Here is a 16,166-nt window from a genome sequence, read left to right on the forward strand (position 1 = left end):
CTAGTGGTGGGACGAGGTCATGGATATATTTGACGGGGTACGACACATTTATATTTAATCGTAGTTAAATAAGGATCAGCTCCACTTTTTCCTCATTCCACTTGTTCTTCGATATCGAGTCCTCTCTTTCCTATCAGTCTGGATAGTTTGTACGGTCGAAATGGATTGCATTCAGCTCTTAAATTTTTTGGTTTGGTTTAAATTGGTGGTACAAGCGGAAAGGGGGTGATTCTACGCGAAAAAAGAAGTGGAAAATATAGAATAAAAATTTTTCGTTTGAGGCTTTGTTTTCGAGAAAATCGACTTTGAATTTTCGCTCGGTACGCGTGCACTTTATCACGTCTCGTTATAACGGATCTCACTGTAGATCGTTGTCGCGATGGATATTATCGCAGTTTAAGTTTGTTTTTGCCGTAACGGAAAATTAGGAATACATAATGAAATAATATGAAGTAATCATAAAGTTTATTATTACAAAAATTGCTGAAAATGTTACTCATTCTGCCGAACACATACTTCTGCTCTTCTAATTAAATTTCTATGAACACTTTCTAACGTATTCGATTGTTTTAAAGTATGAAAGGCTACAATAATCTTTTCTTTCAGTTGCTCGCAATCCGTTATAACGAAACGTGATAAAGTGCACGCGTACCGAGCGAAAATTCAGAGTCGATTTTCTCGAAAACAAAGCCTCAAACGAAAAATTTTTATTCTATATTTTCCACTTCTTTTTTCGCGTAGAATCACCCCCTTTCCGCTTGTACCATCAATTACCAATCACCCTGTATATTTACATATAAAATTAAAATTTACCTTTCGTTTCATTTAAATCTGATCTTTCATCTATTGAATATTTTACTAGTCTAGCTATAGAACATCCATTTCGAAAGCATCTAATTGATTTCACTTTTGAAATACGCTAGTGAGACATCAAAGTATCGTGAACTATAATTTCACGTGAAAGTCAATAATCAAAAACTCAAGGACATTTCCTTTTCCCGTCGTATTTTTCTATCATTTTTAGCATCAGATTTTCTCAAACTAACAGCTTCGAGTAATGTAACAATTGAATCTTTGTGTGTTGATATAATCGAGCCCCTTGCACCTAATAAAAAACGCACGAGGTGACCCATGCATGTGATCCTACTTAAAATTCACACTCCCATTCCTAGAGACAATTTCTCTAAAAACGAGTCGAAGTCAAGTAAAAATTCCTATTATTCGCTCGAATTGTCTCTGTTTAACCGAAAAACTATTCTATTGGTACTACGTATCTCGTGATCGATGTCCATGTGTGTGTGTGTGTGTGTCTTTGGTGTTTACGTATCGTGTCCGTTCGTGTGCACTTTGGACGGTCCCGGATAACGCGTCTTTCCCTGGTCCCTGGACGATGCCGTTGACAACTGCAACTACCTACAACAACCACGACGACGACACCGACACCGACTGTATAACAACGCTAAATAACAATGGGACAGTGGTTGAACGAGAATGGACATCCCCAGGGTATGGAAATGAAGGAGCTCCGAGATGCACAGCTGAGCCACCGTGCTCTGAGCCTCTCCTACCGACCGGAGAGCAGTTACAATGTAAGGGTATCAGCGGTCAGCAGCTCGAAAACCCTCGAGGTCGTCTCGAAATCTCGTTCGAGTCTCGTGGAGAAAAGCTCCCGTGCCAGTGTCCAGAACATGAAATCTCAAACCGGCTCAAAGCTATGGACGAGCATAAACATGTTCGATTATAATCTCGATCGATCGACAGAAAGAACGATCGGGACGAAAAGTGGCAAGGATGATTCAAAAATCGATCGGATTGCACGACCTCTTGAACGGGCTGCTGCCGACTGTGGTTGGCACGCTGGCATGCTGGAAGGAAGATCCAAGAGCTTCGTGTTGCCAGATCGTTGCTTACGTCGATCAAGCTCGCCGACAGGCGATAGATCGACCGCTATCAGATCGACGCTCCTAGAGGCTACCAGCGACGAACAGTATCGTCATCGCCACCATCATCACCATCACCACCACCACCATCATCACCATCACCAACGTGTCTCGCCCACTTCTTCTTCTTCTACGTCTTCTTCTATTTCCAGCACCAATCACACTATGCTATCGTCACCATCATCAACGATACCTTCTCTTCTCACCGCCAACGTTCAGACGTCGGCTGTTTCACGGGTTAGAGGCCGCAACATCGTCGACAAGTAGAATGCACGATGACGTTGTCCTCTATTACTCGAGTCTCTCTCTTTCTCTTTACCGGTCTTAGAATATGGTGGTTACCGTGGCTGCGTATTCTGATGAACTGTTGTTCTGACAAATATATCAGAATGATTAAATATATGCCTTTCAGAAGCCAAACTGATCGATTCATTTTTTATGAAGTCGTCAATGTTATGTGACGTTTAAGAAAGCGGACTTATTTCCACAAATTTATTTTTCATGGAGAGAGCATGAATAATCACAAATACCAAACTCAATTAAAATTATCCTTGTAATTATCAGTTTACTCTGTATTTTTATTTATCGAGTTCATGGCTTATAAATAATTCATATATATTATTATAATACAAATATATATATATATGCGTTTTGTTTTTCAGATGTTTCATTAGTCAGAACGACAATTCGACAGAACACAAATCTACTGTAACGATAGCCTTATTCTATACATCGTAGGTATAAATTTGTGGTACAAGTAAAATCAAGGAGATTCTATAGCTCATAATAAAACAAAAATCAGGAATCTGGTGATTGAACATGTTTTATTTAAACTCTATTTTGTCTAAAGCAGTGCCTTAAACGACAAAATTTTATTCTACGTTTTCCATTTATTGTAATCCTGTATCTGACAAAACTTACTATAGCTGGGCAAAATATACAGGATTATCTACTTAATTCGGAACCCGCGTTTGCGAAAACGTATGAGAATGGCAACATTGTAACGTACGCTCGTTACTTGGATGAAATGTCACTCGCCCTCTATGAGCTGTTGCTTGAAGTATAATTAGACGACAACACAGCGGCTTGTTTGTCATCGGAGAACCTTAAATTAGACGTCATAATAGGGAGAAGACGGTCACTGCGAAAGTGAGCCTCACGTTCTCATATTCCTGCGCGTTCCTGAAGCTTGCTTGAAGCAAGCAAGCGCTTCTGGTACTGGTTCTCATGTGTTACTAAATTTTTTTTTTAATTATCCTTAACTGAAACGTAATTACAATATTTGATTAGAATCAAATAGAGTAGTAACTACTCTGTTTTTATTCTCAACGTTCTCACGAGCGAGTGTTCCGAGTTAATTGGATGACCCTACATATGAATTTGAAATAATTTATTTCGTATCGTCATTTTTAATACTGCTATCCTAAAATGTACGCTAAAATGAACGCTAGCGACACCTGTCTTGTTGGGGATTAAGCTAAAATGTGTTTGAATACTTCTAAAAACTTTCACGAATGTATTATATATGGTACAGGCAACATTTTGAAATTTCATTAGCACTGCAATGGGTCTGGAACAAAATATCTTGTTGAAGTATACTTTTCGCAGAGATCACAAAAATATTTAAACATTCAATTGCCATTATTAATAAGCTTCGATATGCGGTGGAACCATTTTTAACACATATATGTTGGAAATGGTTATTCATGCTGTATACTAATCTTGTTACTAAATATAGTTTATGGTAAATATCTTATAACTTGCATACACGCATTTTCAGATTGATTTCTAATTTTACCAATATAATCATGATGTTTTGTTATAATGCCAATGAAATTTCAAAATATGTACATAAAGTTTTCTATGGTAAATGATCAAATACTATCATGAACTATTGTATACCAGACAAGTTTCCAACCTTGATTTTTATAAAAAAAAAAAATGAAGCTTCCAACGCAATTTGATTATTCTAGATTTTCACGTAATTTTGAATTGTAGAATTTTCTTCACTTCCATTGTATCACGAATTTATGCTTACAGTATGCATATATATTATTCTTCTTACTTCTTTTTCTTGATTTAGTATCTTCCGTGTAGCTGTCTGAATCTCTCGTTGCACGTATGTGTCCTCTGCTTATCTATACCTTTTAACATCTTCCAATCATCTTTGTCTTATTTAAACCTTTATTTAAACTTTGTCTTCTAGCGTGCTTGTCAATCGTCAAGAACTTGTTGCTCGACTTAACAATTCGATGTCCAGAACGTTCTGTTATCGGAAGATATATCGAAGAATAAGGGTTTTGCGAGCGCAGTGAAGTTCGCAAATAGTTGTTGAGATAAGAACGCTGTTCGTAGAACGAGTTTCAGTTCGCTACTCGAGTTGAAAGGAACACATGAATTTTTATTCCATATGGTTTGTCTCACTTTTCTAGGTTGTTTCCCTGTGCAAAAAATTTTCTTATACCTTTTTTACATTATTGGTTTTAATAAAGGATCGTGAAGGAACGGTTCCTTCTTCTTTAAGATGTTTTGATAAAGATCCTTATAGGAATTTCAAACAGCTGATTGTGATGCATCAAATGAAATTCATATAAATTATTTTGAGCATGAGATATCAGAAATATTCATGCTTTATTCTATAGATATTCTAAAATCTCAAACTATCAATATTTTAATTGGACCAAAAGAAAATAATTTTTCGCATAGCAACTTTCGCTTTTGTATACAGTGTTCATTAAGTTCCAGTATTACATCTGATAATTAATATTGGGAATTTTGGTTTTATTTATTATAGACATTTGATTAGAACTTGGAGAAATAGCTTATTATTTTATAATATTTTTGTCTAATTTATTAATTTATAATTTCAATACTTTTATTAGAGAAGTAGTTTTAATGAAGAAAAGAAATTTATTAATAAAAATATCATTTCAATTTAATTTACTTAAAAATGATTCATTTTTAATTTAATATTTGGAGTAACAATTTGTAGTTTATATAAAGACGACATAATATTATTTTTATATGTGAATTTGTCACGACCAAGAAGGAGAAACGTAAAAGAATTAGACAAAATTTCAGTTCTGAAAGTTATGGAAAAGGAAAAAGATCATTCGGTCGGATTATTAAACCAGTATTACAGCCTGTACGCGCTAATTTGGATCAGTGTTTTTCTCGTAAACCATAAGTTTATCGAACAGATAAAAAAAGAAAAATATGAATAGTTTGAACTAAACTATATAACAACAATAATATTTTTTTCGTAAGTGCAAATATGCATATGCATTTTGCAGTTGCACTATTTTTTTAAGTGTAAAGCTCCCTTTTTTTCCTCTTTCATTCATTCTGTGAGAAAAAGTGTTTTAGGGTAACATGGTCGAAAATTGATTAGTTTAAAGGATATACTAATTTCAATTGTGTAGAAATTATCATATGTGAGATAAAGATGATATAAATACGGGAGTACTGCATTTTGTTTCTCCTTGTTTATCATGTGATATTTTGCAAAATTAAAGTTAGGATATCTTTTAAACTAATTAATTTTTTACCATGTTAACCCAATACTTTTTTCATAAAATGAAAGGATTCCATGTATTAAAAAAAAGAGTCATTTATTTATTTATAAAGGTGATTTATTTTTTTTTGCACTTGCGAGAAGGATATTATTGTTAATACGTAGTTCACTTTAAATCATTCAACTTTTCACTCATTCATTTTTTCCTCATACTCATTGTTTACGAAAAAAATGCTGATCCAAATTGCCTGGTATGCATGGCAATATCTGATAGGAACATCTTGACATATTTGACATATTTGATTGGTTCCAATCGGGCCTTTTTTGATGTTGTTATTTTTTCTGTAGGTGGGCGCGTAAAGGTCATGCAAAGGTCAACTTTGTTTTTTTTTACATGAAATTATATATTTTTTAATACATTAATCGATTCAACTTGAGTTTTCCTATAAAAAATGATTAGTTTAGTGTTTAGTGTTTTAGATGTTTTGACTTTGTTATTTTAACTTTCACTTTGTAAAATTCACCGTACCAAAAATGCAAGGATAACAAATACAAAAGTAGTGCCATACGTGTTTCCTTGTCCTTTATACTTTTCCTTTCTTTGCTTTTCTTTATATCTGTTATCCTTTGCTTCTATTAACATTGCATAAAGTTTTCTTTTTAACAATTTAAAGTAACAAAAATTTTCTTCTACTTTGTATAATTTTTTTGTAATATTTTTCATATTCTAAAGCTAAAATATCGTCGCATTTTCAAATTTTGTGGAGAAATTAATTTCAATATCAAAATATTATTGAATTACAGTCTTAGTTTAGTGCCATTTATAACCTTATTTTATATAATATCCATTAACACTTAATTAACAAACAACATAAACAGCCTTAGTAGCAAGAAAATTAAATTACTGCAATGTATCCTTAAAAATTATTGATAGAACCTGTTAATAAAGTCAATTATCTCTATTCTATAATACTATTGCAACGTTACATTGAAAGATACGTTAAGTATTCTACTTCTTTATATCGATCGAAGTAGTCCCTTCTTCTTTCCTTTGGCTTATATTTTTGCTGTTATCGCTATCAATGTATTGTCTAAGAAACTACTTTTCTTTTGTGAATACTGAATATGCTACTGAATATGTTACCCCCAAAACCTTACTCACGTTAACCTCACCTCGATAGCATTTCATTTATTTATTTGCATTCTTTATTACTAATTTACGCTTAACATAGCCGAATGCTGCATGAATCGCGTAATTGCCATTCAATGTTTCGTAGGCACAGTATCGATAATTGCGTGGTCTTGTGTACATATGAAAAGAACGTTGATTATACATTTTTATCCTCGGTGTAAAGCTATCACGAATTTGAAGTTATCGATCGACGAAAATATGAAAAGCATGTTAAACACTATGTATGAACTTATTTAATGAATCTAATAAATAAACTTTTTGTTTTTCAGCCTTTTGATCAGCGCAGTAGTCGTCCAGTGAAACCATATATGTCACAGTAAGTATATTTTTGATTTATGACCGAAACATCGTGTAGAGATGGCATATGTTGTCCGTGATAGTAGTAGTTGCCGACTGTAGATGTCACTGCTGGGGTACTGCTAATTATTCTTCTATTTTGATGCGTGGAAGAATAATAGGATAATCACGGGCGCCGGGAATCGAACCTGGGTCCCGAACGTTCGAAATATAGAGCTTTTTTTTTATTTGTTTATTATTACCAGATTACAGATTACATATTTGTGTTTTTTAGAATAAACGTTAAATTCTGATTGTGGTTCAGGCAAAAGTACCGATACGCGACGGTACGACATAGCCATGCATTATTACATTTTTTTTTTTTTTTTTAAGATTATTATTGTAACTTAAATTTAAGCCGCTGTTGCGGTGTGCTTATGTACGATATTTTAATTTATGTCCTGAAAGCCTGGTCGCAAAAACAGGACAGTTCGCTAGCCTATTTGGGAGGGAATGGGAGAGGATGGACTGGGAGGGGAGGGGAGGGGTGGTCTGTGGAATTATTACAATATTTACAATTTTATACGGTGAGCGTTGCCGTTCTGTGGCTCTTTATCTTGTTGTTTTTATTATGGTTTCGGTATCCACCAATATTTTTTTATGTTTTTTCTGTGCTTGTCTTTTGTATCCTTTTGGGGGAGGGCCATGTTGTATCTCCACCTAGTGTCTGCAGTACGTCCATCTAAGTTTTCTTCGTATTGTATTGATTTCATCCCTATTTTTCTTTGTATATGATAAATTATAGGGATGTTATTTTGCTCTTGGAGATAGTTTCTTTCGTCTAGGTATAGAAAAGCTTCGGGGGGGGGGGGGTGTAGCCTGTTATCACTGTATTTTTGTAATATGGGTTATTTGGAAATAAGCAACCGAAGATTAAGCTATTTTCTTTGATCTTCGCGGCTTGCGCGAAGTGGTTTCTTGTTAGTTTTAGGATGTGACAGTCGATGCGGTGGATGTTGGCTAAGTCGTATATTTTTTTGTTTTTCACGTATTTTTTGTATCCGCTGTGTTCTGATCTGTAAATGCTCAGGCAAGCTCTGATGCATTTTCTTTCGAATATGCGAATTTTTTTCATTAATGAAGCTGATATGTTGTACCATATTGGACAGCCGTAGGTTATAATAGGTCTTATTAGCGTTTGGTAGCACATGATTTTTACTTTGCTATCGAGATGTCTGGAATGAAACAGTCTTTTTGTATTCCAAAAAGCTTTGCTGGCTTTGGAGAGTTGCATTTCGATGTGTTGCTTGTAGTTTAGTTTTTCATCTATATTTACTCCTAGGAATTTTACTCAATTTTTGTGTGGTATGAGGTTCTCTTCGTTTGCTTTTTCTTTTAGGTGGAATTTTTTGCAGTGTTCCCTTTCTGGTGGGCCGATTTTGCTTGTCATGGGTCTGAATAGAATGGTTTCGCATTTGCTTGCGTTAATTTTTAGTTTCCATGTATGATAGTAATCGCTGATTTTGTTAAAGAGTTCTTGCAGTTCTGTTCTTATCGTTTTGGTTTTGCGGCCTGTTACGTAGGTGATTAGGTCATCCGCGAAGGCTATGGAGCGTTTATGTGTGGATGTGTTGAGGTTAAAGAGGTTTAGTAAGTCGTTATTGTAGATGCTGAAGAGTAGCGGGGAATTTACTGTTCCTTGTTGCAGGCAGTTCCCTATGGAGAATTCTTTGCTTGATGTGTACGAGCCGTCGGTCATTATAAAAGTTTTGTTTGTTATCATGTCTCAGACTATTTTAATTAGGTATTCAGGGAAGTTCTTTTTAATTATTTTATAAATGAGCCCTGGGATCCAGACTGTGTCGAAGGCTTTTTCGATGTCTATTAGGCAGGCGGCTACTCGTTGATTTGCGTTAAGTGCCCAGCAGATATCCGACGTAAGTTTGTTTATTGCGTGGATTGTGGAGTGCTTGTGGCGGAAGCCGAATTGATTTTCCGGGATTACCTTATTTTTTGAGCAGAAGGCGGCTAGGGGGTTGTTTATGATCATTTCGTATACTTTGCTTATGTTGGGGAGGAGGCTTATAGGTCGTAGGTTTGCGGGTGATGAACCGTCTTTATCCTTTTTTGTAATAGCTATAAGTTTGGCTTTTTTTCCATTTTCTGGGGAAGCACGTATTGTTTAGCGCATTGTTGAAGAGTACTGTGTAGTACCATTTTATTTTGTTTGGTAAGCGTTTGAGCAAGATGTTTGGGATGCCATCGAAGCCGGAGGATTTTTTGTTGTTTAGCGTGGAGAAGATTGTACTTAGTTGATTGTAGTTTGTAAAGTAGTTTATTTCTGGGTCTGGCTGTTTGGGGACGTTCGCTGTGTTTTCGTTTGAGAATGTGCAGACTGTTTTGTTTAGCGCGATGTCTTGTTCTATTTTATTTTTCAGTTTGTTTGTTTCGGCGATGATAATTCTGTTTAATTGTTCTCGACCCATGTGATCGTTTTGTGTATGTATTTTGGAAAAGTGGGTGCCGATAATGTCTAGTTTTTCCGTTGTTTTTGATATTGTGAAGTTGCCCTCTGTGTCTTTGTTGGTGTTGTGTATCTCTATACCTGCTTCTTGGATGAGGGAGGCTTTTTCTGGGGGCAGTTTGAGGGGCGGGATGGAGTTTTGTTCCTTTGGTCTGAAAATTTGATTTATATGCTGGAACATGCTAGCAGAGTCTTTTTTGGAGATATTTTTTATTTTGTTTGTCCAGTATTGATTTATAGAGTTTGCGAATTCTTGTTTTAGTTGTGATTTTATTTTGTATAACAGGTACTTGAGGAATTCTATGTCTTCTCTTTTGTCGTAAGAGTAGTTGTGTCTTAGGTTGTTTAATTTGGATAGTATGTAACTTTTATCTCGTTGTAGTTTTCTTATTTTATAGTTTACATAGGGCTTGCAAGAATCTTTTTCTTTTAGCGTCGATACGGATTCTTGTAGGGCGATTTGTATATGTATATGTTTTTTTTGTATATGTTATTTATAGGGAAAACCGTCCAAAAACTAAGTCGTCACTACTTGTAGAAATTAACATGGAAGACAAGAAGATTCTCGTTTTGCGTATACGTGACGTGCGACGAACGTTTCTGACAAAAACAGGAACATTCTACTCATCTCTGTCTATCTCGCTAGAACGTGAACTTTGTTAATCTGCCCGTTGATCCTTTACGGTTATACACAACTCAATTTTGTTGATCTTTCCTAGTCGGTTATGTGATCGTGATCGTGCACATATAGAAACAGGATACGCGTATCGGTTGTCGAAATCATATAGCAGGTTTACGAAAGTGTGTTGCGGTGTTGCAGACTTGTTTGTAACGTCAGGCGTCCTTGTACGTTCGGTACATGGTCAAAAACATTTAATTTTTTGAATTTTCTATTCTTCATAATTTTTGTATTTTTTATAATTTTCGAATGAAAAAGTACATATCTAATATTTTTGCTTCCTGAATTTATTGACATAATCAGCGAAAAATGTGCATCAACTGTACTGTGCGTCCGTAACATCGTATGCGTTAGTATTGGTTGTCGGGAGTCTCGCGGCGGACAAGTATAATTGTTTATTCGACCATTCGCGGAGAGACGCGACCGCGAGGAAGCACGTCAACGGGAGTCGTAAATTCCCGTTACGATTAGATAATCGACGCCACGAACTGATCGACCCCCTGATTTCAGTTACGATAATAGGGTTGGTTCAATTGAGCTTACACTGAATCAACAGGTATAAATTAATGTTTATTCCAACAACTTTGTAAAGAAGATCATTACACTGGTGCGTGTGTATAAGTTAAGTGAGTGAGTGCTGAATACTCGCGGCCTATACCGTCCGTACGGACGGCGCGCGTCTAGCGCTGACGATCGCTGTGGACGGAATACTTTTTCGTTAGACTGAACTCTGTTGATTGACTATTCAAAGCGCAAATCGTAATAAGTTATAGTAATTCTTTTGCACGAGATTAAATGATTCAAGAGCGTTATCTTTTAGTTATTTTTAATTATTTATTATAAATATTGAAATTTACAGTTAACTAGAATTTGGGTAATAAACTGGAAAACAATAAACTAGAAAACTAAATTTAGTAAATATAACACAAGTTAACAATTTAGTTGTGTGTGAAAAATTCAGTGCTTGAGAAAACTAAAAAAACCAGATGTAGAGTTTTCTTACAAGTGGTGACCGCTTCAACAATAACGAGCCACTATTGGCATTTGTTTACTGTCGTAAGGAATGCATTTATATTTATCTCACACAAACGTAAAAAAGTATTACTTCTGCGTAGGTGTTCGGAAAAATTGAAAAACCCATACACGCGTCCTTATTCCATGCCGGACACTTACAGAAAACGCATATATATGTCCTTAGTCCACACCGATAGCTTTCGCCAGACACCTATATGCGCCCACAGCACTCAAAGCGTTAAGAGTAGAAACCCGGTAACGACATGTTGACTATTCTAACGATGAAGAATAAGTAAGGTAAAAGTGACGATGCTGTGTCGGAGGAAAGCTAGTTATGGGCGTGTCTAACGCAAGGGACCATCGGATTTGTTGATGACAATTTTGGTTAGGAAAGTGAGGGCAGTAGACATTGCTTCTCATTGGATAAAGGAAGATTGGTGGACTTAGCCGCCCTCGATAGGAAGTTGCTAGTGTGAAGTATCGTACGTGAGAAAAACTAAGTTTCAGTGAAGACATGTTTGTTCAGTCTGAAGGACCTTAGATAGAAAATTCCTGAGATTTATGATAGATTTTTAAGACTATTGAGGGTACGCAGTAAGGATGTGCGGATATGTGGCCTGGTCTAAGTAGAGTGTCGTTCGACGTAACAATAATGATTCATTATAACATGAACATACTATATATGTAGTATCTAAATGGGTCTTAGAGGAAAGGACAAGTAATGATGTTTTGATTTAATAAATAATATTCGAAGCAACGAAATGATTACAATGCTGTCGTACGTCCTATTTTCATACGCGGCTTCCGACTTCCCGATTCACACTCTCCGGCTTCTACACTTGCTCGTTATCGCTTCTCAACTCACACTCTGCACACCTTTTGCATCCGTCCTCTCCGGCTTCTCAACTAACACTGCCTTTAGCGTCTCTTTGTCTTTTCCCGTCGTTCGGAACACGTGTCCCGAAACGCCCGTGGCCAGGGTCACGCAGGCCCTTTCCACGAAACTATCCACTTAAAAAGAAGACCGACGACACATTGATGTACTCGACGATGCCGCGGCTCTCGCCACTCTGTTTGCGGTTCGGCCGATATCTTAGACCTTTTGTCCACGATACTACATATATATATATATATTTTTTATTTATTTCTTTATATTCACAATTTGTCCAATTTGGACATTAGATCGAATTTTTTAGCAGTTATATTAACATGTAGGTGGCTACCCCCAGCTGGGTACCATCCTCGCGTTTGTTAGGTTATATCCTTTGTGGACATACTATGTATGAACGAGGGTTAAGCGAACTTAAAGCTCCGTACACAACTATATATTCGAGGCTGCAAGAAATATCTGTTATATATAACTTAAAACTCAATTAAAAGTGATTGTCATCAATGTGTTGGGTTTGCTTTTCCAGCTGTTGTAAGGTGGATGCCAACACTCGCGTGACATAACAACAAATTAAGTATAACAATAATCGAACAAATAATTAATGTTTTACGAAATAGAATAATTGCTATTATTTTAAGCAAGTGTAGCGTGGGGCAGATTAAAGAAGCTAACTCAAACTCAAACGCAAAACATACATTGGTGATATTCATTTTTAATTGAGCTATAACGGTCATTTCTTGCTGCCTCGCATATGCAGTTGCGCCTTTATATTCGTCTGACTCTCGTTTGTAAACAGAAGATAAGCGGCGGACATTAATGTATACGCTGCCACAGACGCACAGTTATAGAATTCACTGATTTCTCCAATGGATGATTTTTCACCAATTATACAGCTTCGTAGGTGTCGCGGGGAAATGAATGTTTTAATGATAAACTATAAACTAATATATACCTATGTACAGGGTCTTCAAAGGTTATTTGCTATGCCCTTTAGAGATGATTCTATACCTTCCGATCGATGGAGATTTGTTAAAAACAGTGACTGCAAAATTTTCCTTGAGCATGACGTTCAAAGTCCAATTTTCTTTAATTGCAACCTGCAGTATTCATCGCGAGGAACAAAGGTTTCAGGGGAATAATTTCGAGACGCGGAACTACCGTCGGTTATTTGTTCGTAAACACGGCCAATGTTTTGAAATATTATAGCTCCGCGACCTCGAACTCCGAGCCGTGAAGCTATCGAAGGATGATGGATTAAGTTGCAAAATATTTGTTTGCTTGCGCCTCCCGACGCGCGTCTATGAATTGGAGAATGATTTTACGACAAATATGTTTTTCGTCGTCCTTCGTAAACAATGGGAAAGCACAGGATTCCACACGACATAACCTCAACTCCCGGCTGATGACTTCCCCAGGTCGTGGTCCAACTGCTGGTCATCGTTTATGGTTCAAGGGTCATGGTTTGACCGTCGAACATAAAAGTCGATATTGTATCATATTTAGAAGGGACATTACCTTTGTAATTAGCTGTCTGACCTACACCTTCTTTCCTGCGTCAACCCGTTCATAATCGCGAATTTTCGCCACTTTTGAAAAGTCGAAAATGCTTAGACAATCAATCATCTCGCGTATGGGAGACTATAAGAACTTTATCCTGGATGAGTTTAGTCAGTCTGCATTAACAACTTATTCACCAGTTCCTTGAGTCTTAACTCATTTCCAATGTGGAAACATTTCACACCAAACACATTCAATTTATATACGCTTTATTTATTTCAATTTATATTTTTTTATTTATATTTATTTTTATTTATTTTATATCAATTTATATTTATTTTATTTCAATTTATAGTTCGCTTTAAAATAAATCTCACAGTTCTTTATACTAGCGAGTGATCTTTGTCATTCCTTTATTTTACTGGCAAGTCATCTTTGTCAGCTTTTCCTTTGGTGGAAAATAATTTTTGTCATCCTTTTATATTACTGGTAAATAATCTTTGTCAGCCAATCATTCCTGTGACAAATAATCTTTGCTGTTACATTCTTTCAAGCCTCAGGTGTCAAACAAAAGTATTAGTGTTGAGGTGTAGCGTTGACATACAGTATCAGAGGATAAAGGTAGTGTTTTCATTGTTATTTTTGCCACAGTTCTAATATTTCTTGCGATAGATAAGTAGCCTAATATCTAAATGATTTCTGCACTCACGTTTGAAATGCAACCAAATTGCAGATGTCAATGTAAGAGATAATAAAACATTAACATTTTTCCCTAAAAGATAGTTCATTTGTCAACCATGCTTCCTTTGAAATTCATATTCCTTGTAATGAGTATTACATGTTGCAATTAAAAAGATTTGATGCTCTGGTCAATTTTTGGTCGCTTTTTTAAACAGATCTCCATTCGAAGGTGTAAAATCATTTCCCAAAACAATGATAAATAATTTTTGAACATTCTGTATATCGGAGGAACATCGTACAACTGCATAGAGGTATGAAAATGCGGGGCTACACATGATAAACAGGGCACGTGGTAAGAAGTAAGATTGGACGTGGCTTGGGCAGTGCGTTGGGTGGCCAAGCTGAAAAGAATTCGCAGAATTCACTGCAGTGATACCAATTTTATTCTAATGTATATATGTATATATATATTTTTTATTCATATGTATGTTTATACCAACAATTTTTTACTAATATTTTGGAAATTAAAGCCATGCGGGAGTTATATATATATAGGAAAATGTTGTTCAAAATGTTTATTTCTACATGTTCAAAAATCGGCGGAATCGGGCATTCTGTGGGCTTGTAGATAATTACACCGCTTTCATATAATTTGGAGATATTTATAGTATAACTATCATCATTATATGAAAACGATAATAAATTATAAATAAATCTATTAAGACTATCGCATTATGTATCGAAAATGGTAAACCTTTGACTTTTTCTATTTTTCTCACAAATATCACTTATGAATGAAGATATCCTAAGAATTAATAGCGTGAACATACTCTACAAAATGAAATGTCACTATTTACAAAATATATTGTAATTTAATTACGATATATCTTAGTTTATTATTCTTGTTATTCTTATAATCTTCTAAAAATTAATCATTACTTTAAAGTTATGGAAATTACATTGTAGTTTAATTACAATATATCTTAGTTTATTATTCTTGTTATTATTATAATCCTCTACAAATTAATCATTACTTTAAAGTTATGGAAATTAAATTGCATTTTAATTACAATATATCTTAGTTTATTATTCTTGTTATTCTTATAATCTTCTAAAAATTAATCATTACTTTAAAGTTATGGAAATTAAATTGCATTTTAATTACAATATATCTTAGTTTATTATTCTTGTTATTCTTATAATCTTCTAGAAATTAATCATTACTTTAAAGTTATGGAAATTAAATTGTATTTTAATTACAGTATATCTTAGTTTATTATTCTTGTTATTCTTATAATCTTCTAAAAATTAATCATTACTTTAAAGTTATGGAAATTACATTGTAATTTAATTACAATATATCTTAGTTTATTCTTCTTATTATTCTTATAACCTTCTACAAATTTACTTTAAAGTTATGGAAATTACATTGTATCTTAATTACAATATATCTTAGCTTATTGTTCTTATTATTCTTATAACCTTCTACAAATTAATCATTGCTTTAAAGTTATGGAAATTACATTGTAATTTAATTACAATATGTCTTAGTTTATTGTTCTTATTATTCTTATAATTTTCTAAAGATTAATCATTACTTTAAAGCTATGGAAATTAAATTGTATTTTAATTACAATATATCTTAGTTTATTCTTCTTCTTATTATTATAATCCTCTACAAATTAATCATTACTTTAAAGTTATGGAAATTAAATTGCATTTTACTTACAATATATCTTAGTTTATTATTCTTATAATTTTCTAAAAATTAATCATTACTTTAAAGTTATGGAAATTGCATTGTAATTTAATTACAATATGTCTTATTTTGTCTTATTATTATTATTATTATGTCTTAGTTTATTATACTTACAATCTTCTAAAAATTAACCATTACTTTAAAGTTATGGAAATTACATTGTAATTTAATTACAATATTTAACTACAATATATATGTATA

The 16,166-nt window shown here is 34.4% G+C and overlaps 1 protein-coding gene and 1 long non-coding RNA gene across 2 annotated transcripts in view; one reads left to right on the forward strand and one right to left on the reverse strand.

The window, feature by feature from the left end:
• LOC126926444 (uncharacterized) overlaps positions 1-16,166 on the forward strand; it is a 343,177-nt gene that overhangs the window by 234,636 nt on the left and 92,375 nt on the right. The window contains exons 19-21 of the mRNA XM_050742776.1: positions 5-37; positions 1,479-1,589; positions 6,916-6,962. Coding sequence (XP_050598733.1) covers positions 5-37; positions 1,479-1,589; positions 6,916-6,962 — 191 coding nt within the window. The remainder of the gene's footprint in view (positions 1-4; positions 38-1,478; positions 1,590-6,915; positions 6,963-16,166) is intronic.
• The window catches only part of LOC126926460 (uncharacterized), a 153,879-nt gene that overhangs the window by 56,257 nt on the left and 81,456 nt on the right, over positions 1-16,166 (reverse strand). The window lies entirely within an intron of this gene.

This window comes from Bombus affinis, chromosome 18 (genome assembly GCF_024516045.1).
Source record: "Bombus affinis isolate iyBomAffi1 chromosome 18, iyBomAffi1.2, whole genome shotgun sequence".
In the NCBI taxonomy this organism is placed as follows: domain Eukaryota; kingdom Metazoa; phylum Arthropoda; class Insecta; order Hymenoptera; family Apidae; genus Bombus; species Bombus affinis.